The sequence below is a fragment of the Lynx canadensis genome, chromosome B3 (assembly GCF_007474595.2).
Source record: "Lynx canadensis isolate LIC74 chromosome B3, mLynCan4.pri.v2, whole genome shotgun sequence".
Lineage (NCBI taxonomy): Eukaryota > Metazoa > Chordata > Mammalia > Carnivora > Felidae > Lynx > Lynx canadensis.
In genome coordinates, this window is record NC_044308.2 from 12,807,261 (window position 1) to 12,828,661 (window position 21,401).

The window sequence follows — 21,401 nt, forward strand, 5'->3', positions numbered from 1 at the left end:
CTGACGTGATATGTAAAGAATCAATTTTGTTTCCTTTTTAAAATTTTTGTTCATGTTTATTTATTTATTCTGAGAGAGAGAGAGAACATGAGCAGGGGAGGGGCAGAGAGACAGAGGGAGAGAGAGAATCCCAAGCAGGCTTCACATTGTCAGCACAGAGTCGAGTGTGGGGCTCGAACTCACCAACTGTGAGGTCCTGACCTGAGCCAAAACCAAGAGTCGGACGCTTAACTGACTGAGCCACCCAGGCGCCCCAGAATCGATCTGACTTTTCAAACTACAGCCGGATCTGACTTTAAACGGCTTGATCACTGCTTTTGTTCATCACACATGTGCTTCCGTATTACAAAAATTGTATTTTGAGAAGAAAAAATGAATATAGCGCATCGTTCTTTGTTTACTCAGTGTTCTGGTTCCGGGTCTCTCAGAATTCTTATTCCCAGCCCTAATCCTGCAGCAAACATTCTTGTGCCTAAATCCGGACGTACAACTTTCTTCTTGACTTCTTTGCGGATGCTTTGTGTTTCCTGATCTGAGCAGGTCGAGGTTCTCTTTCTAGAATTGCCAGCTCACCCTTGGGAACTATCTCCCTCTACTGCTGACCCAGGAATAACCTCTCTGGGGTCTGCTTTCCTTTTCTTCCCCGCATGGTGTGCACCTTATCTTTGTCAGTTTGATGGAGAAGAAGTGTTATATTTGTTTCAATTTGTATTAATAAATTTGATTCCTTAGGTGTGTTTGGCTATGAGCTATTTAGTTCTCTTTTGTGCAAAGCCTGTTCTGTATATTATCACTGCTCTTTCTTCTGCTCCCTAGATACGTTCACATAGAGGTTTTTTATTATTATTATTTTTTTAGCAGTTTTTTTTTTAATTTTTGTTTTTTTGAGACAGAGAGAGACAGAGCATGAGCAGGGGAGGGGCAGAGAGAGAGAGAGAGAGAGGGAGACACAGAATCCGAAGCAGGCTCCAGGCTCTGAGCTGTCAGCACAGAGCCCGATGCGGGGCTCGAACTCACAGACTAAGAGATCATGACCCGAGCTGAAGTCGGACGCTTAACCCACTGAGCCACCCAGGCACCCCTAGAGTTTTCTAGTTTGTTATTTGCTTTTTAGTTTTGTTTATAGAGTTTTGTGGCAGAGATCTTTTCAAGTCTTACAGTCCTATTCTAGAGAATTTCTTCTTTTGTTTTTATAGCAAGGAAGGCCTTTCTCTCTCGAAAGGGAATACGCATCCACCTATATTCATTCTCTTTGCTACTTCGTTTTGCCTTTTTCCTTTATGTCTTTGATCTGTCTCCAGTTTATTTCGATTTCTGGCTCAGAGTAGGAACTTAGATTTACTTTTGGCCAAATGGCTATTTAATTAGTTGGGACAAAATAGCCCTTTCCCTGCTGATCTGATTGCCACTTTCTAATCGTGTGTTAGAAACAGACACGGTGCCTATCAGGGCTGCTTCTTGGATTTCCCTTTGAATCTTGCGGATGTGGTTTTTGTTGTTGTTCGGATGCCAGCACCACACCAGGTTTACTGTATCCAAAGGTCACCATCAGTACTTTTTTGCAAGAAATGGGGCTTGCTTCACATTGGAGTACCTTCTCCGAACACCAGATGGCATGAGATCACTGGTATGTTGTGTGGGAGCCACGGAAACACAGCTGGCCGGTGTGGGAGCATGTCCTTCAAGAGCAAACTTGAGACACTCGGCGATGCAGCCACCCATCCCAGATCCCAGGTAGCGGGTGGCTTTTCTCCACTTGTTTCGTGTTGATAGCCTGCCAGGCTCCCACAGCCAGTAAGTGGAACTGATTTTTAAAACCTGTTTCTGCTGGTTCCTTTCCCATTTGGATGAGGGTCCTCCTTGGGCAGCCATGTTTGTCCTTGCAGCTTTTAATGTGTTCCCACAGCGGAGCCCTTTCCTCTGGGGATTTTTGTGGTATTTTGTTTTGGGAAACTGTGCGTCCTCCGCAGTTTATTAGAAGGCCCTGGGGCGCCTGGGTGGCTCAGTCGGTTAAGCGTCCGACTTCAGCCAGGTCACGATCTCACGGTCCGTGAGTTCGAGCCCCGCGTCGGGCTCTGGGCTGATGGCTCGGAGCCTGGAACCTGCTTCCGATTCTGTGTCTCCCTCTCTCTCTGACCCTCCCCCGTTCTTGCTCTGTCTCTCTCTGTCTCAAAAATAAATAAACGTTAAAAAAAAAAAAAAAAAAAAGAAGGCCCTGTGGCTCTTCCGTTTTATAGAGTCACTTAAGCCCTTCTTTCAGTGGGATCCCATCCCAATTCGTACGAAGGGCCTCGGAGCGAAACGGCCTGTTTTCTGCGTCTGCTGCGTGTAACCAACCGCCTTACATCCAACTGAAGATCGTTGACTTGAACTTAAGGTAGCACATCTTCCATCCGGTTGAATGGGGCTTCTCCATTGCCAGTGGTTTTTACCAGGGGTTCGTTTCTGTACCAAGATAGCACGTGCCCCACTGCATGCTGTGTTTATTTATTTTTTTTTTAATTTTTTGAAGCTTATTTATTGAGAGAGACAGAAAGGAAGAGAGAGAGCACTCCCAGAGAGAGAGGGAGAGAGAGAGAATCCCAAGCAGGGTCTGCCCTGTCCGCACGGAGCCTGACGGGGGCCTGAACCTTGAGATTGTGACCTGAGCCGAAATCAACGGTCAGAGGCTTCGTGGACCGAGCCACCCAGCTGCCTCTAAAGGGTTCTTTTTACTTACCCTGTTTCGTTGTGATGTTGGTACGGTGCCCTCTGCCCCGGGGGGTGTGGGTGTTGTAAACAGAGGGCGAAATACAGAGGGCGTATCGGTACGTTTCTGTGTGTCCTGTGATTTCCTTGCGACATAATCTTGATGGGGTGGTTCGTTCTGTCTTGCCATCTGAACCCCAAAGCTTGACAACGTGCTGAATTTGGGCCAGTGGGCACGGCAGGCAACGTGATGAAGGGACCACCACCCTGTGATGACAAGTTACCCCACTCCGTAGCAACCCCAACCCACCACACGCTCACGAACGCTGGGAAGGGGGATTTCAAGAGGGCACGCTGTGCGTCGCTTCCCTTTGCCGCACGCTGTCTGCAGCCTCCACTGGAACGACTTGAAGGTTGAGTGTCACCTGATTTGGGGGACTGGCCACCCGGAGGCCCACAGGCCAGTTTATACCAACGGTGGCAACCGGGGATGGGGTGCGGGGAGACAAGGGCTGGTCCACACGAGACCTCCCCATGAAGCATGGTGCCTCACGCTGGTCACAGGAGCTCAGGGTTTCTGCCTTGAGGCTCCTGGACGCCAGGCAGGAGCTGTATCAGCTTGCGTGGCACGGCTTTGGAAGGAAAACCGTGTGACTTCCTCCACTCTGTCTGGGTTGAAGCAGGTGCCCAGATTCAGAGGAGTGGGACGGGTTATGCCTTAAAATTGCTCTAGTTATGGGGCACCTGGGTGGCTCTGTCGGTTGAGCGTCCGACTTCGGCTCAGGTCACGATCTCACAGTCCGTGAGTTCGAGCCCCACATCGGGCTCTGTGCTGACAGCTCGGAGCCTGGAGCCTGCTTCGGATTCCGTGTCCCCCTCTCTCTCTGCCCCTCCCCTGCTCATGCTCTGTCTTCGTGTCTCAAAAATAAATAAATATAAAAGAATAAATAAATAAAATTGCTCTGGTTATGAAAGCTTTACACTGAAACGGGTCTGTGGCTTGAGGCTTGGCTCCGGGAACTCACTAACTTCACTCATCCTTTTCTTAAAAAAATACTAATTTTTTGAATTTTAATTTTTATTTTTTGAGAGAGAGAAAGCAAGAGAGAACACTTACGTGCAGGGAAGGAGCAGGAGGGGGGCGCTGAAGATCCGAATCGGGCTCTGTGCTCCCTCACAGCAGAGAGCCCGACGTGGGGCTCAAACTCACGAACTGTGAAATCATGACCTGAGGTGAAGTCGGACGCTTAACGGACTGAACCACCCAGGCACCCCTACCTTTATCCATCCTTAAGACGACAGTATACATAGTCCTATCCCTGACAGTCCTCGGAGGATTAAATGGGAGCACGCCCAGTGTTAATGTCATTACTAAGCTTCAGTCCTTTGTCTCTTCTCCAGGGAGGTTGCTGCCATTTTCATTAGGTTTAAATTTATGCTCAAATAATAGCCTGGGCTGAGGACACTTTTAGTATTCTTATTAATAGAAGGGACAGTGTTAGGGTATTAATAGCTATGCGTGCTTTGGCAGTGTGGATTTCTGGAACACCCCGAGCTGACCAAACTACAGATCTTGAAGTCTGTACCCTCTGCAGAAACTCGGGGAAGCTGCATCCTTTGGCTGTGTGGCTTACTCTTCCTTTTTTTCTCTGACCCTCTTTCTAGTCTCTTTACATGGCTGCATCCTGGCCGCTGCCTTCCCTTCTCCTTTTTTGTCTGTGTTCTTAGGCCTTTTTCTATCTTTGTCTGGGCCCTTCTTTGTTTGATCGTCACGGGGACAATCATGCATGATGTCCACACCCCTGTATGCTTTGGATCAAGATCAGGATCTTTGTACCTGATCAAGAACAGGGGTACAAAAGTCTTCTCTTAATGACCACTTCACCAAAAGTCAATGGTGCCCAATAATCTATTCACCAGATGGCCTGTTTACTGATTTACTGAATTCCTCAGTATATTGGCAGTGTTTTCCTTTAATCTATAGTGATACGTCTGTATGTATAAAGTTATTGGATGAGAACTTTTAAAAGCAGCTGAAGGCCTCTGGGTCATATCAGCCAATTGGTTTATGAAGACAGAATGAAAACAGCATTTTAAGTATTTAATTTGCCTGAGGCCAAACAAAAAAGGAGTGACTGGATGTCCCATAGCCTAGGCTTCAGAGTCCAGTAACGGGATGACTGGGAACAGAAAAGGAGAGGGTATTAGGGGGAAGACAGATGGGGAGGGAAACCTGGATGGGGCAGGTGGGACTGAAGGAAGTTTAGGATGGCAATGGTGCAGGGGAGGAATCCGAAGGTCCCGGGAAGACCTTGCTTCTGACAGCTCTAGAATGTCCCATTACTTACCCCATACAAGCTTACGAATAGTCAAAATAAGCAAGTTTGGGTCAACTTTTATGAAGAGTTAAACAAGTTTTCGCGAAACTGGGAATTTCAGATCACGGATCCCACTGTAAGTTGGTCAGTGGAAATTCTTTCACATGCTAGATTTTGGCGAGTTGCACGGAGCCATTACACCCACAGGGTCTACCCATGGGCAGGTCTTGACCAAGGTGCCGTTGGGGTCATTGCGCACGACAGACTCCTTTAGAGGAAAGGAGTCCATCACATTCAGGAGAAAACTTCAGGAGTTCACAGACAGCAAGGCCTGAAGGTGGTTGGGGCGGAAAACTATTGTTCTGTGGTTGGTAACAGGAGACCAGCTCCTGGAAGCATAGAGCCGCCATTTGCAGCCTGATGGGCTAGGGAGATCCTGGGAATAAGCATGTTCCTTCATTCAATTGTAGTCGATAAAACCTGGCCTGGAATTCCGCTGGACCTGAACCTACTGCTACCTTAAGTAATACAGATTTCGCTCTACATAGGGAAAGTTGTTTCTTCTTTCCCATGTGACGGAGGAAAAGTGCCCTCTGAATGTCCATAATGCCCATAATGGTTTCTGAAGGTGGGTCAAGAATGTGGCACTTGGACACTTGATGTAGAAATCTCAGCTTAACTGCCAGGGGGCAGCAGCAGCCGCTCAAAAATCATCACTGGCCGTTTTTCTGGAAATCATTTCTGGCGCTTATGTAGCCAGCCTCAGAGAAAGTCAGAACTTATGGATCCCGTATAAAAACAGCTCAGGCTTGGTTATTTTTCTGACAAGAAGAAAAAATTCAAAATATGCGTAATATTGAGAAGATTCTAATTTTTTTTTTTTCACATTTATTACTGAGAGACAGAGCATGAGCAGGGGAGGGGCAGACACAGAATCGGAAGCAGGCTCCAGGCTCTGAGCTGTCAGCCCAGAGCCCGACGCGGGGCTCGAACTCACGGACTGTGAGATCATGACCTGAGCTGAAGTCGGACGCTCAACCGACTGAGCCACCCAGGTGGCCCTTATTGAGAAGATTCTAAACGTATTTGATAAGGAGATTGAATAGCCCCTTATCACTCTTAAGCCAGAGGATAAGAAAAACATCAAATTGACACTTTTCCGTGTTTCCAAATACTGTTCATGCAGGATGAATTCATCGTTTTGTACCTGAGCTTCCCTAAAGACTTGACAAGTAAGTGTTGACTTGAATCAGAACTTCTAAGATCTCCTAACAAAAGTTATCAGATATTACAAAGTGTGAACTTCATGTAAAAACGTGGAGATAATTCCCTTTCACAAACTGCTACTCTGAGAAATGCATTCAATTAGGAGAGCTTTCTAGCTTGACAACCTTTCCTTTGAAGAAACCGTATGGCTGAAGTGTTTTAACATGGCAAATGAGCTTTACTGATAGCAAATAAGTGAGTTTTGCCTACAAATATTGCTTTTGCATGGATTTTTATTTTTAAATTAGGAACGCTAGTTTTTCAAACCTATGCTATATATACGTATGCCCCAATATACACATAAATGACCATTAAGCCGATTTGTATAAATATATTGATGGGGACAGAAGGAGACTGATGTATTATTGGCTGAAGAAAGCAGGGAAAACATACAATATGTTTTATTTTTTGAAAACATACAATATGGTTTCTTTTTTGAAAAGTCAGAGTGTGCATGTAAAATCTAGGTACATATCAATATATTCAGCTTCTCTAGATGGTAGTAATTCTTTCCTTCTTTCTTCCTCCCTTCCTCCCTCCCTCCTCCATTCTTTTCTTTCTTTTTTTTTAATGTTTATTTTTGAGAGAGAGAGAACAGAGGAGGGGCAGAGAGAGGGAGACAGAGGATCTGAAGCGGGCTCTGTGCTGACAGCAGAGAACCCTACGCGAGGCTCGAACTCAAAAACGATGAGAGCATGACCCGAGCTGAAGTCGGATGCTTAATCAACTGAGCCACCCGGGCGCCCCATCTTTTCTTTCTCTTTAGTGCATCTTTCTGCTTTTTCCCACATGGCCATGAGTTCTATTTCAAAAAGCAAAGGCAAGTGGTTTGTAATTAGTGCTTCATTACAGATTTATTTTATTTGCAGATTCTTTATTTGATCTTGAGCCAGTGAACAGAATATTTGTTCCACGTATCACTTCCTCTGTTGTTTCTGACCATTTTTTCTTGTAATTCTCTCAATGTGATAGTAGATACAAGTAATGTGGTTCATGATGACTGTCTCCTTGATAGACCTCAGTTATCTGGTGTCCTTCTCACCAAGCTATCTGTCATTTTCATCAGGATATATTCACAGAGTGATCCGAAATCATCAGTGAATAACATGAGGACTAGAGATAGGGCAGTAGCCAATACTCATGGATAGTTAGTGCTTTTTAATTTTTACTACAGTCCTTTCTTTCCAGGATGGCTCAGATCATTTCATGGAGATTTTCCCCAACCACATGGGATCTCGTAAGAAGTATGTAAGATAAGGGGCGCCTGGGTGGCGCAGTCGGTTAAGCGTCCGACTTCAGCCAGGTCACGATCTCGCGGTCCGTGAGTTCGAGCCCCGCGTCAGGCTCTGGGCTGATGGCTCGGAGCCTGGAGCCTGTTTCCGATTCTGTGTCTCCCTCTCTGTCTGCCCCTCCCCCGTTCATGCTCTGTCTCTCTCTGTCCCAAAAATAAATAAACGTTGAAAAAAAAATTAAAAAAAAAAAAAGAAGTATGTAAGATAAGGAATTTTCTCTTCGACGTCTGCAGAGAAAAGGTGATACAAATTTCATACCTTTAGAGATGGCAATAGAAGGGTCCGTAGAGAAACAGATGAGAAACAAACGGTACATGTTATGTTGGATAGGTAAAATAAGTGAATATTTAATACCACATACTTTGTTATAGACACCCCTTTTTAAATTAATCGAGTAGTAATACTTACTAACAAAGTAGCAGTTGCTATGGGACTTGGTCAGTTAATGGCTAGAGTCTGCTATTAATGAAGTATATTAGTTCATTCAGTTCTCAAGAGGTTGGTATATTTTTTATATACAGCTAAAGATAGTAAGGCACAAGGAAACAGAGTAAAAGTGCCCAAGGAAGGGAGATTTTACTAAAAGGCAGTTACGCAAAGGAAGGTACGGGCTTGTCATCGACACACCATCTTATTTCAAATGAGATTCATTCACTGATCGCATATTTATTCTCCCAAGACAGTGCACATTAGGCCATTTTGGGCATGCATCTTATCTTCTGCAGCTTTGATTTGGAGGAATTTAATATTAGTTTTAGTTTGCTCCTCGTGAAATATTTTCTATGTTTAAATAACTTGATGAAATACAGAGTAGAAAAGTTTTGAGCTGTTTGTATAGTTGTCTGTCTTTTTTTTTTAATTTTTTTTTTCAACGTTTATTTATTTTTGGGACAGAGAGAGACAGAGCATGAATGGGGGAGGGGCAGAGAGAGAGGGAGACACAGAATCGGAAACAGGCTCCAGGCTCTGAGCCATCAGCCCAGAGCCCAACGCGGGGCTCGAACTCACGGACCGCGAGATCGTGACCTGGCTGAAGTCGGACGCTTAACCGACTGCGCCACCCAGGCGCCCCTATAGTTGTCTGTCTTAATGTAGCTCCTGGCAGAGTTCAGTTTTGTATTCTACACTGTGAAATTCCAAGGGAGGAGATAAACAGCTTCTCCCAGTGGTTTTGACTACCTAACCCTTTCAGTCCAGGGAGCCTCCGTGCAGGTGAGGTTCTGTGATCTCACGGTTTGTGAGATCTCACGGATCACGGTTTGTGAAACCCTGGGTTACTTCTTCCGGGTACAGCTTTCTCCTGGGCCCTCAACTCCCTGGTGCTGCATTATCTCAACCACCAGGTTTTCCGGCTTAGCCTGTGTCTTCTGCCTTCTACATTATAAGCTCCTGCCGGGTTTATATTTCCAAAGCTTGGCTCTGATCGTTTTACTCTCCTGTTCATACATAAACCTGAATTTCTTTCCCTCTTCACACTGAAATAATTCCAGATGGGCGAAGGATGTATGTGGAATGAATGAAAAACTACAAAATCTTACTGTGCGAAAATTTTCTTCTGAGCAGAATGTTCAACTACAAAGCCATAAATAAAACTTTGGTACATTCGACTAAATAAAAGCAAAGAAACAAACAAAAAAACTTATCACAAGAAATAGCTTGACTATAAATAAATTATGACAAGATTTATGGCCAATGGCTGATATCCATAATTAAACACTCATTGAGATCCTGAAGCAAATGACAAACCGTGAGACCTTAGAAAAATGGACAAATGGAATGAATGGGAGTTGCTCTGACAAATACAAATGTAGGTCACTAAAATATGAAAGATTCTAAACTTTGTTCAAAATGTCACCGAGAAAAATAGAGGTATCATTTTCCACCTGCTGTTCTTTTAAAATAAAGGCACAGAGCACCCAGTATTGGTGATCGTGCAGAGAAACAAGTACACAACATATAGTCTTGGTGGGAATGTAAATTTGACAGACTTTGGAAGAACAATTTGACAGTATCTGTCAGGACCAGCTGTCCCAATGTTAGAAGTTCCCTCTGAATATACACTCCAAGACAGTCGTATAAGGATGTTTATTATAGTATTGTTTCCACTAAAACAAACAAACAAAAAAATGGAATGATGTAAGTATCCACTATTTGGTGGCTAGTTATGTAAGTAGTCAATAACACAATGAAAGTTTCTGCAGTCGATGAAAAGAAATCTGGTAAGTCTGTGTGAACAGAACTGCGGGTGCTTTCATTGTGAAAGCGTGACGTCCAGTGCACGTAATATGATTACTCTCGAGTTAAAATCAATTCTTGTATGTTTTTCCTGTAGTAAATCCACAAAAGCAGCCCGTGAGAGGAAGGGGCATGAGGAAGGTGTGAGAGAGTGCAGACGTGTCTTTTTCATTTCGTATCTTTCTGAGACCTGTGCCTTGTCTTGTTAAAAAAATTAAAAAAAAAAAAAAAGGACAGGATAAAGCAAACCATCCTCTCTTTCTCACCGAACAAAGACTAAACTCTGGATTTTGTCATTTTATTTTTTATTTTTTTTAAATGTTTTTTTTTTTTTTTTTAATTTATTTTTGAGACAGAGAGACAGAGCAGGAGCAGGGGAGGGGCAGAGAGAGAGGGAGACACAGAATCGGAAACAGGCTCCAGGCTCCGAGCCATCAGCCCAGAGCCCGACGCGGGGCTCGAACTCCCGGAGCGCGAGATCGTGACCTGGCTGAAGTCGGACGCTTAACCGACTGCGCCACCCAGGCGCCCCTGGATTTTGTCATTTTCAAGCACTTTGGCCTCTGGCTCCAACCTGCCCGTTCAGCTTTATTTCTCATTACATTTTTTTCCCCTTGATTTCCAGATCGGTGGAAATGCTGGTTTGGGCACCACACAGATCTTGCCATCTTGGTCTCCTCCCTGCTCCCCGGCTTCAAAGCCAGTTCCTTCTGCTAACATGACTTCAGTCCTTCTCCGCGTGTTCGCGCCCACCCACATTTCAACCAGCATCTTTCTTTCAGCCTCCGCTGACACCCAGGCTAGAGCTAATCTCTCCCACCTGTGAAGTTCAGTTCTGTTTTGACACTTAACCTCTTGTTATAGTTACAGCACGCCTGCTGCCCACCAGGTGCACAACCCTGGACCGGGGCAGGATCTGGGACTGATTTACCTTCGTGACCCACCCCCCCCCCCCCCCCACCATCGTGCCTAGCACCGACCCAGGCTCTGAAGTCAGCCATTAGGGTTTGTAGCACGTGGACAGTGTTAGCAGTCCTGACAGATACAGAGTCACGGGAGGCTTGACAGGATGTAATGTCCTTGAGTACGGGCAGAAGGAAGGACTGTCTCACATGTGCTCAGGGGTGTGCCTTGGTGCAGCCCTTTTGCAGGACCGGTGAATGGCTGTTAGCCGCTCTGGGCACGCATCGAACCCCGGGGTGTCTGGGGTGCGGCAGGAGACTCAGGCCATTGATGCTTGACACCCGGATATTCTAAATTGGAGGGGGTGCGTGTGACCCCATAGGGTCCACATAGCCGAATTGGTGGCCACACCAGGATGGAGGTGCCCGTCTGCGCCCCCCCCCAGCTTTATTCTCCTCCCAGAGTACCACACCACCTCTTTCTCCCAAAGAGCCTCATTGTTTCTGAAGCTCCCTGTAAAAAAAAAAAAAGGTTGAAGTCCACCCATTCAAGGTGCTGTCTCATCATTTGTCTAATCGGGAGTTGCATTCCTGAGCCGCAGACCTCTTTTCAGAATTTGCCTAGTTGAGATGTCACTTCCCTGACAGTGAGGCTCTTAGGCTCAGCGAGAAAATCACCATGTGCTCCCAGCGCCCCCCCTCCCCCCCCCCCGCCCCTTTCTCAAATTTTCCCTAACAATTAACGCCACACTAACTTGACACCCTTTTTCCTTGTTTGGCTTTGTAAACCCTGGTCCCTTTTTCTATTAATTCCAGACATTAATATTTTCTTTCACGCAACTGACGCCATTCACCCGTGAAACCGTTTGAACATTATGTAGCTGTCAGGATGCCTGGGGATTACCCAGTATGCTTTGCCTGTGAGAAAGTGACACCGCCGAGGCCTAGTTTTGAGATGTTTATTTTGAGAGTGCGCTGACAGGCATGAAGGCCCGATCCCAGAGTGGCAATTTCATTTAATTAAAGGCCTCTTTTTATTAGAGTCCCTCCCCCCCCGCCCCCCCACACTTTTTTTTATATATATATATATCAGAATGATTGTTAAAGTCTGACTTGCCGGAGGTGTCCCCTTGTACTGTGAGAGGGAGTGGGGGCAGGTGGCTCGCTCACTAGTCAGTGTGCCACTAAATGGCTGTGAATGCCTTCCTGTTTTACTGTCCTGTCCGGAGCTGCCAACTAACATGACGTGTGTGTGTGTGTGTGTGTGTGTGTGTGTGTGTCCGAGATTAAAATAAAGACCGCTGGACTTCTGCCCCCGTGTCGGCAAAATGTGAGAGTCGAGTGCGTACGTCGGCATATTTGCGGTTGAATTTCTCGGTCTTCCGGTTCGAAGTCTTGCAAAACTGGAAGGCTCCCCCACCGCCCAGATCACCCTACCTCGGTTCCTCTGTTGAGACTTCTAAACAAGGTAGATGACCTTGCTGGATAGTGACACCTGTTTCTGTTAAAGAAGGAAGTTGGGGAAGATCGTGTGTTCAGTCATTGCTAATAATACTGCTGGTAAATAGAAACCCAAAAGAGGAGCTTGAGAGAATAAAAGCTTAATGATCGGTAGTCACGACCTGGTAAATGTTTGCAACAGAGTAGCCGAATTAATTTTTGACCTAATGGTTTCAGACTCTGTAGGCTTGACTTTCCATCAGGAATTCATGATCGATAAATGTTTGGGGGGCCTGTGTTGGGCACCGTCCACGGCACCTGGGACACATCGGTGGATGAACCGGACTGTGGGTCTTTCGCACTTACTCATGGGTGTCTGTTTCGCAGTTAATTATACTATCCTCACTCCTCCGATCAGATTTTTTTTTTTTTTCTTTCTTTGTGGCATTATCGGCTGGCCTTCAGTTATGCCCTCACTGCTTCTGCATTCATTCGTGGCTTCTTTATTCATCATTCATGAGGTCTTAATGCACAAGTGTGTCCCAGATATGACCGTCTACTGGCAGGCATGCAAGAGACATGCACAGAATTCATGGTTTATGTTGACCTGCTATTTTCTTTCTTTCTTTTTTTTTTTTTTTCTTTTCCTCCCCTCCACTGTTCTGAAAGTGTGGAGGAAGGTTTGTCACAGCCCTTCCTTCTGCTTTGGGTAGAGTGGCTGGAGGGACACTATTCATTGTTTTTGGCGTCTGTTTCAAAGCCCCCCGGGCGGGTCAGGGGTATCTGCCCTGAGGCCAGCTGAGGGCCTGGCTGGTGTGGCATTCAGCAAGGCCAGGGTGAGACAATGTCCCCAGCTTCACTGCAGGTGCAGGAGGCAGCAAAGAATGGCAACTTTGTCGATTTAATCTCCACGCCCCCCCAGTGCCCCCCGTCTTCATTCCCGTTGCCCCATCTTTTGAGCCCGTGGTTCCCGAGATTGATTGATTTATTATGATTATATTCTAAAGTACAGCGTTCTGTCGAGTCAGCCATCTGGCCGGACGTTTGAAAATGGTTTCTTTCCCTTTTCGCCGACTCGCTGCCATTCTTGGGAGGGGCGGGTTTCTCCCCAGGACTCCTGACACCGTGGGCTGGAACGGGTGGATTTTGTCTCTTGCATTTTTGTGGGTAGCATTGCGATGCCACACCCAGGATGAAACGAAACAGAAAAAGCTCGAGGAACCCATTGGTGTTCCACCACTAAGGGCAAAGAAGAATCAGTCTTTTACCCCAGATGGTTTCATTTTTTTTTTTTTTTCCCCCTCTCGTCTCCACCCCTGGGGCCTTCAATCTCTGCACAGGGAGACATTCGTTCTGGGCGTGCTCAGGAAAACGCTTGCAACCAGGGGAGTGTAGAAAGAACCTTTACTTAAGGGAGATCCTAGGCGTTGATGTGCATTTTTAAAAACTGTCTCACTCTCTCTTTCTTTTTAAAGGCACCAGCGATCCCTATGTGAAATTTAAGCTGAATGGGAAGACGCTGTACAAAAGTAAAGTCATATATAAGAACTTGAATCCAGTGTGGGATGAGGTAGTTGTACTTCCCATTCAAAGCCTTGATCAAAAGCTCCGTGTGAAGGTAATCCCAGATGGCTTTCAAGTCTGCTCTTTTATTAAAAACGCTGATGTCTCAGCAATCCTTGCCCCCTTAAAAAGTCCACGTCCCCAAATTCTTTTATCATTGTTTGGCTCTGGGCGGAAAAACATTCGTGTGCAAGGGATTATTTGTACACTTCGTGGAAAGTGTGTGTTTTGTTTTCTCGGATCAATGGTGTATACGCCACAGAAAATCAGAGTGAAAATAACATCTCCATTGATTGTATTTAAGCTTACCGCACGTGGAAGAATTATGACTGTCGGTGCAGTGGCGAAAAGTAGGAAAGCCGTTCTCATTAGGAATAACTTTATACTTAATAGAGCTTTCAGCTACCGGTTGGAAGCACCGATTGCTCAAACATCTGGGTTACAACTGCATGAGTTGAGTGCAGGATAGGGTTGCTAGAGAATATTTAGCAAATTTCTATTTAATTGGCAGATCTGCTCACCGTGGAAAATACTAAATTTTAATGAGAGACCATTTAAACTACAGCGAGTGGTCCATTGTGCATAACGTTGGAATGCATATGAGTACTGCCTTAAGAGTATTTTGTGCTATTGGTTTGGCTGTGGTAGGCAAAGTGGTCAAGTTTGAATAATTTCGATCTCTCCATCAACTTGGCTACATTCCTCGTTAACGGTACTCTGCAGATTAGTTTTTAGATCTAGAAGATTGAATTCAAAATTCCCAGACTGTTGCATTTATTGATAATTCGGCAAACTCAGTTGGCTTGCCACGTTAATGTGCATTACTGGCCTCTTCCCTCTTTGTAGGTATATGATCGGGATTTAACCACATCCGATTTCATGGGCTCGGCCTTTGTCATCCTCAGAGATCTTGAGCTTAACAGGTATTGTATTTTTACCTTCTAATTGTTATTATGAATTGTAGAGGGAGCTCAACATAAGGTTAAATGGCATCTGTCTAGATCAAATGACAAAAAGAAAATCTGAATAAATGAAAGGGTGCTTTAAAATGTGCATTTTTCTATTTTAGCTTTTAGCTCCCAAACCTAGGAGTCAGACGTTAAATCGTCCACAGTGTGTTCTGGAATGTGTGTTGGAGTTTGAACTGTTAACATTCAGGTTCATTAACCTGCCTAACTTAAAAATAACACAAGTATTTAAATTTTATTTGGGCAGTAAGGGGAAAGAAGCCATTAACCAACTGTTGAACAAGGCAATGCCAAACAATTCCCCTGCTCTGAAGATGGCTGTGTTATTTTTACTGAATCGGGTGCTTTGTAAAACTCGTGTCTCACCCTTAGGCAGAGGTAGGAGAGGTTTGCCATAAGCTACCGATGCAGTTTGAAACTCCCTGGTACTGCCCCTAAGTGCTAATGTCGTTTGTTGCCTTTTGCTTGTAGGACGACTGAACATATTTTAAAATTGGAAGACCCCAACAGTTTAGAAGAAGACATGGGGGTCATTGTGTTAAATTTGAACCTAGGAGTAAAACAGTGCGATTTCAAGAGACATGTGAGTGTAACCCTTTTGTTCATTTCAAAATTCTTCACCGCAATTGTCCTTTGATAACTGGGTTACCAGATGGCTGGCATTTTTTTTGGCGGGGGTAATTATTTGGGGGGGGGAAACAAATCATTGTATTGAGATGTAAAGTACCTATTTGTGGTTATGCACATCCTTTCCCTTGGAACCCTGGAAAGAAAATCCTTTAAGGAATAATCTGTTTTGGCTAGGGATGTGGATAGTGTGGCTGTTATTAAAATGCATATCCTGCTATGGTTCCCTTGTAACAGATCATCCAAAATATTTTTACTAAGTGGTAAGGTTTCCATTTACTATTTTCTTAGGTACCGGATGGCACAGGTATTTTTCAGTAATGCAAAGCAGTTCCCGGGATTTAATTATTACATTGTACGTTATTAGGGTGATCAAGTACATATATGCAGCATTGCAATTTCTTCTGGTGCTTTTTTTGTTTGTTTGTTTTTAGCTGCACGTTTTCTGCTGGGAGTAGTTTCGGGAAGATATAAATTTTAATATCCTTCGATCGGTTATTTTCTGTACGTTTCTAGTTAATGCATCGCTTATCGAAGACCTCTCTAACACCAACAAAGCACTGGATTTTATGACGACATGACTGAGGCTCTGTTCTTATGAGCAAATAATGTGAATACAAATCATGATCTTATTTTGTATTTGGGGATCAGACCTTATAATTCCAAGAATTAAAAGAAGAACAAAAAGCATCTTTGATCGTGACTCATTTGAAAGGCGTTTTTTAAAGCCAGCTAAAACACCTGCTTGGAAAAGGACTGAAGTGCGTTCAAACTGAAGCCTGTTTAGAATCTGATATGGAAATCTGAAGCCTATTTATAAATTAGGCTTCTACAAGTGCTTCTTGAATTGAGTCAGTAGGGTCGATGTCTTCGTTTTGACACCACCTTTGCTTGTAGATGGAATTTATTTTCGTGGTGAAAATCACGACTGATTTGCAAGGAAACACACAGAAGAAAGCACAAAGCAGTAGTGAAGCTGAACAGTGATTTTTCAGTGGCCAGAGAGCCCACAAAATAGTTGCTGTTTTTAATTTGGGTTCTTAGGAGAGTTTACTCGACAGTAACTGGGGGGGAGAAAACTTCCCATATATTATTATTTTTTAAAAGAAATGGTACTTTTAAAACTCGAATCTTAAATTGATGTTGAAAGTAAACCTTTTTTTTTTCAACTCAACGTAATACAGCTTCTCTTAGCCTAGACAGTATTGCTGCTGGATTCATTGTCATGTGCTAGCAGGTGACTGGTTCCTTGAGCTGAATGCCCTCAAAAAGAACATACGATATAAATAAGCATCATCTGCCACAGGCGTGAGCTATTCCTGGCTGCTATGTTCTGAAACTTCTCTTACATATTTAAGTGGGGTTTGCAAAGTTGGATAACTTCTCATGAAAATAGCTGCCGATTCCCCTATTCCTTCTGTGAAATTTTCCTGTAGTATATCGGATTATGTTTAGCAGTCCCACCGGCCCTTAAAATATATTTAAATAGGGCCCAAATTTGCAGTTTTAAAGTAATGCCGTTTCAGTTGAAATTAATTTCCAATGACGGAGCTATTCATCCTCGATGCTGCCTGAAGTTTCTTTTGTAAAACCTCTCAAAGGGTATGTTTTCAGAGTCGTAAGTGTAGCCACACTCATCATCTTACTGAGTTTGGTCCTTTTTTCCTTAGACCCACCACGTCCTGTCTTCAAGAGTTTGCCAACCTGCCTACTCATGTGCTTTCTCATTTTCTTTATTCTTTGCTTATCTGGCAGAGGTGTAGGGTAAAATATATTTCTTGTCTGTATATTTTATGGGATATTATAATATAGAAAGCCCTGCCCACTCTCATTTGTTCTGATCAGTAGTTTCATTTTTTTCTGTTTGTGTACTTGATCAAAATACACCCAAGAAAGGAATAATCTTTCCTGGGCCCTGTGTGGTTACTCGGCTTATGCAGTTTATATCGGGGGGCCCCTTTGGATAGAATAGGTATCAGAAAGCGTTCGTTCTTTTCATTCAGTGAAAATCCATTTTTATATTGGGTTTTTATTATTTAAAAAAATTTTTTTTACATTTATTTATTTTTGATAGAGACAGAGCACAAGTGGGGGAGGGGCAGAGAGAGAAGGCGACGCGGAATCCAAAAAGCAGGCTCCAGGCTCTGAGCTGTCAGCACAGAGCCTGACGCGGGGCCTGAACCCACAAACTGAGATCGTGACCCAAGCTGAAGTCGGACGCCCGACCGACTGAACCACCCAGGCACCCCTATATTGGGTTTTTAAATTTTTTTTTTTCAACGTTTTTTTATTTATTTTTGGGACAGAGAGAGACAGAGCATGAACGGGGGAGGGGCAGAGAGAGAGGGAGACACAGAATCGGAAACAGGCTCCAGGCTCTGAGCCATCAGCCCAGAGCCCGATGCGGGGCGCGAACTCCCGGACCGCGAGATTGTGACCTGGCTGAAGTCGGACGCTTAACCGACTGCGCCACCCAGGCGCCCCCCTATATTGGGTTTTTAAATGGGAATAACTAACACTGAAGCCTGGAAAGACAATAGATCATTTGATTGGGAATCAGTTTGTTTGTAAATTTCCATCACGACTGTCTTTGTCACTTTGGATCCCAGGCTGACCACAATCTGAACTTGAGCAAAGTGACTACAGACTGACCCTCACGTCCAGAGATTTAAGGATTGTATGTAGGCATGGTACAGTTGGAAGGCTGATGAACCTGCTGTCTGCTTCTTTTTCTTGGCAAAAATAGGATTCTAGTTCGAATTGTGGGCTCAGTCAGCAGACTCGCCTGGGTTTGAATCCCAGCTCCGCTCCTTTCTAGCTTCGAGAAATTAAGCGATCAGGTCACATTCGCAGAATTACTTAACCTCGCAGCTACAATTCCCTCATGTGTGAAATGAGGATAAAAAAAGTATCTCACAGGACTGTGAAGTTGGAGATTATCAAATGTAGTGTTTGGCATGGGGTCAATTGTCAATACTTGGTAGTTCTTCGGACTGTAGTAAACAGACAGGCATATTCACTTTTCATTAATTTCCTCATCTCTTTTGTTGATCTTTTATGATCATTAACGCATCCAATGAATTCTAGGTCAGAGGGTCCTAAATAGCCATGCATACCTAGAAGACAGGAATTGATTTTGGTGCTTGTTTTGGTGCTTTGATTTTGTACTGATCATGTTTTTCAGTACAGTGCTGGGAAAACAGTAAAAGAACTGATTTTAATACCCATATGGCAGCATCTGTGACCCTGCATCATGAGCTAGATGTTGAACTCCCGGTTTCACTAGGGGAAGTGTTTTTTTAATAAAGAATATTTTCAAGTTGTTTCTGGACCCCTGTTTCTGGTTGCTGGTCACCAGAATGTAAGAGGATTTCCCCCCAAAGACCATTTATTTTCTGGTTTCTAACTTATGGGGAAGATGTATTGTCAAAGTGGATAGGTCATTCGCCTAAAGGTATTTTTTTCCTTAAGCATAATAGCAAACGTGGTCTGCTCGATTAGATTCATAATTGCATTGTAATCTCCCAAATTTATCCAAGTTTTAACATCCAGTTAGCTGGTTAACCAGCCAGAGTAGAGCCTCACAGTACTGGACGGTGACGGGGGTAATGAGAGGATTTTGCTAGGAAAGAATTTTAATTGTAGATGAAATTCAGCAACCTTAGCATGACAAATGAGAGATCAAAAGAGAACAGTGGTGATGTTACTTGCTGTTCAGAAAATTTGTTCTTCCCTCCCTCGGTGCTGTATTAGCCTGTTTTTTTTTTTTTTTTTTTTTTTTTAATTGTGCAGCAGTGGCTTAGATTTTTTTTCCTATTATTTTGAATATTGAGGCTTGATCAGGGGGGATAAATGGAATGATTGTTTTTAATATCAAAAAGTATGGAGGGGCGCCTGGGTGGCGCAGTCGGTTAAGCATCCGACTTCAGCCAGGTCACGATCTCGCGGTCCGTGAGTTCGAGCCCCGCGTCAGGCTCTGGGCTGATGGCTCAGAGCCTGGAGCCTGTTTCCGATTCTATGTCTCCCTCTCTCTCTGCCCCTCCCCCGTTCATGCTCTGTCTCTCTCTGTCCCCAAAATAAAAATAAACGATGAAAAAAAAATTAAGAAAAAAAAATTAAAAAAGAAAAAACAAAAAGTATGGAAACTTAAATATTCATGAACACTGTCCATGAACTTCTTAAACATTTTCGTAATACTATGAGAATATTTCAAGTAGGGGAAATCTGCCTTTCCAACTTGCATTTAGAGGTGAAATTACAGAGTTTTGAGGCAATTAAAAACATTCTAAGGATGGAGGTCCTTCTCACACTAAGAACTGATACTTCTAAAGATTGAGCAGTATTTGTACGTCCTTGTCTTCTCATTACTGAACACTGTGGGAAAATCCTGTAACATGACCACAGAAATGTGAGTTTTCTGTTTCTGTTTTGTTGCTCCAACGTGTTTTCTCTGTGACCTCGGAACGTGGGTGTTAGTTGTTTGAATATAGTCCGCGCCATCTAACTAATCACAGAATCGTCATTAACGATTCTATTTCTCTCTTCCATTTTGCCATTTTTTCACCATCCAATGGACTCAATCCCTAGCGTTGGTCAAACCGGAAGCGGCTGAGTGCCAGCAAGGTAAATATAGTTGTTTTCTTTTTTATGTCATTTGGCGAAACGTTCATCTTTGTTGCAAGCACAAAGGTATACGTGATTGGTATTAACCAACTTTTACGTATAACAGCAATCTCTTCCTCTCACTGTGGCTATGAATAAGAAGGAAGCAACCTCCCTTTTACGTTTCGTTTAATAAGGGCATAGCCAGATGTTTGAACTTATATACTTGTTTTAGTGGTGACATTTTATAGGTGCCAGCCACGTTAGAACGTTCCACTTCATTAAGCCTGGATTATTTGGAGTGTAGCACAGTTAGGGTTAGTCCTTTAGGAAGTTATATACCATCAGATGGAAACTAGCTTTGGTGTTGTAGGGGCAATGAAAAGATTAATTGAGAGGGATAGGTGGTATCTTTTATAAATCTCTTTTATATTACTCTCATTTTACTGTTTATTACCTTTGCTGCTGAGAGTTTCTTGAAAGATTTCTTCATGATGTACTGGTGATTTTTTTTTTTTTTTACATTGTTAGTATCGTTTTAAGCAATTATAAACTGCCGTCCAATTTGTAAAAGGTCTACGTGTATCAAGGTAGGAATGCATTATTCATTTATCTGGTTATTAAATTAATACATTGCAATCCAGTGATTAAATGTCAAAATTGGTGTAAGCATAAACAAAACCAAAAAGGTATTTGTAACTTAATTTAGCTCCTCTGCTACTTTCTTTAAGTTTATTTATTATTTATTTATTTATTAAAGTTTATGTTGAGAGAGACAGAGATAGCGTGAGTGGGGGGGGGGGGTGGCAGAGAGAGAAAGAGGAGAGAGAGAGAGAGGGAATCGTAAACAGACTCCGAGCTGCCAGCATTGAGCCTGATGCAGGGCTCAAACTCACCGAACCATTAGATCATGACCTTGGACAAAACCAAGAGTCGGATGCCTAAGGGACTGAGACACCCAGACGCCCCTCCTCTGCTCCTTTTAAAGAGAAATAACCAACAAGGAGGTGGCTGTGATGTGTGTGTGAGTGTGTGTGTGTGTGTGGTGTATTTGGCGGATACACCGACCATCTCTGTGCGTACGTTTATTTACACACACATATAAGTGCACAAATCGTATACCAGCTCGAATTTCTCATCTCACCCTACTTGAGTTGTTCAGTGCTGTGTCAAACAAGGCAAATGAAACAGAGATTTTGAGTGTTGGTAAGAGTGTGTCTGTGGGGGAGAGAAAGCGAAAGAATTGTCACCTGACTGGCACTGGTCATTTAGGAGGAATAGCAAACTTTCCAAACCTTGCTTTTTAAAACCCAGAGGAACCAAAGCCTGCCTCTTCTGCGACACAGACCCTTTGCATTTTGAACATTTTAAGTATAACTACGATAAGTTTTGTTAACCAGTTCACTTGGTATACAAGACTCTCTCTCTCTTTTTTTTCTTTTGAAGTAAAATTAAGAGACGATAAATAATAATGTGAAATGGTCTCAGAAAATCCTCCAA

General features: G+C 43.7%; 1 protein-coding gene across 7 annotated transcripts in view; it reads left to right on the plus strand.

The window, feature by feature from the left end:
• Positions 1–21,401, plus strand: part of MCTP2 (multiple C2 and transmembrane domain containing 2) — a 238,322-nt gene that overhangs the window by 81,889 nt on the left and 135,032 nt on the right. For 6 of the 7 annotated variants that reach the window (XR_003969321.1, XR_003969322.1, XM_030317470.1 and 3 more), the window contains exons 5-8: positions 13,617–13,759; positions 14,551–14,627; positions 15,144–15,255; positions 19,887–19,922. Coding sequence is in view for 5 of the 7 variants with exons in the window: in XM_030317470.1 (XP_030173330.1) it covers positions 13,617–13,759; positions 14,551–14,627; positions 15,144–15,255; positions 19,887–19,922 (368 nt within the window). In the remaining 2 variants the exon portion in view is untranslated. The remainder of the gene's footprint in view (positions 1–13,616; positions 13,760–14,550; positions 14,628–15,143; positions 15,256–19,886; positions 19,923–21,401) is intronic. The other variant, XM_030317467.1, reaches the window with a different exon arrangement.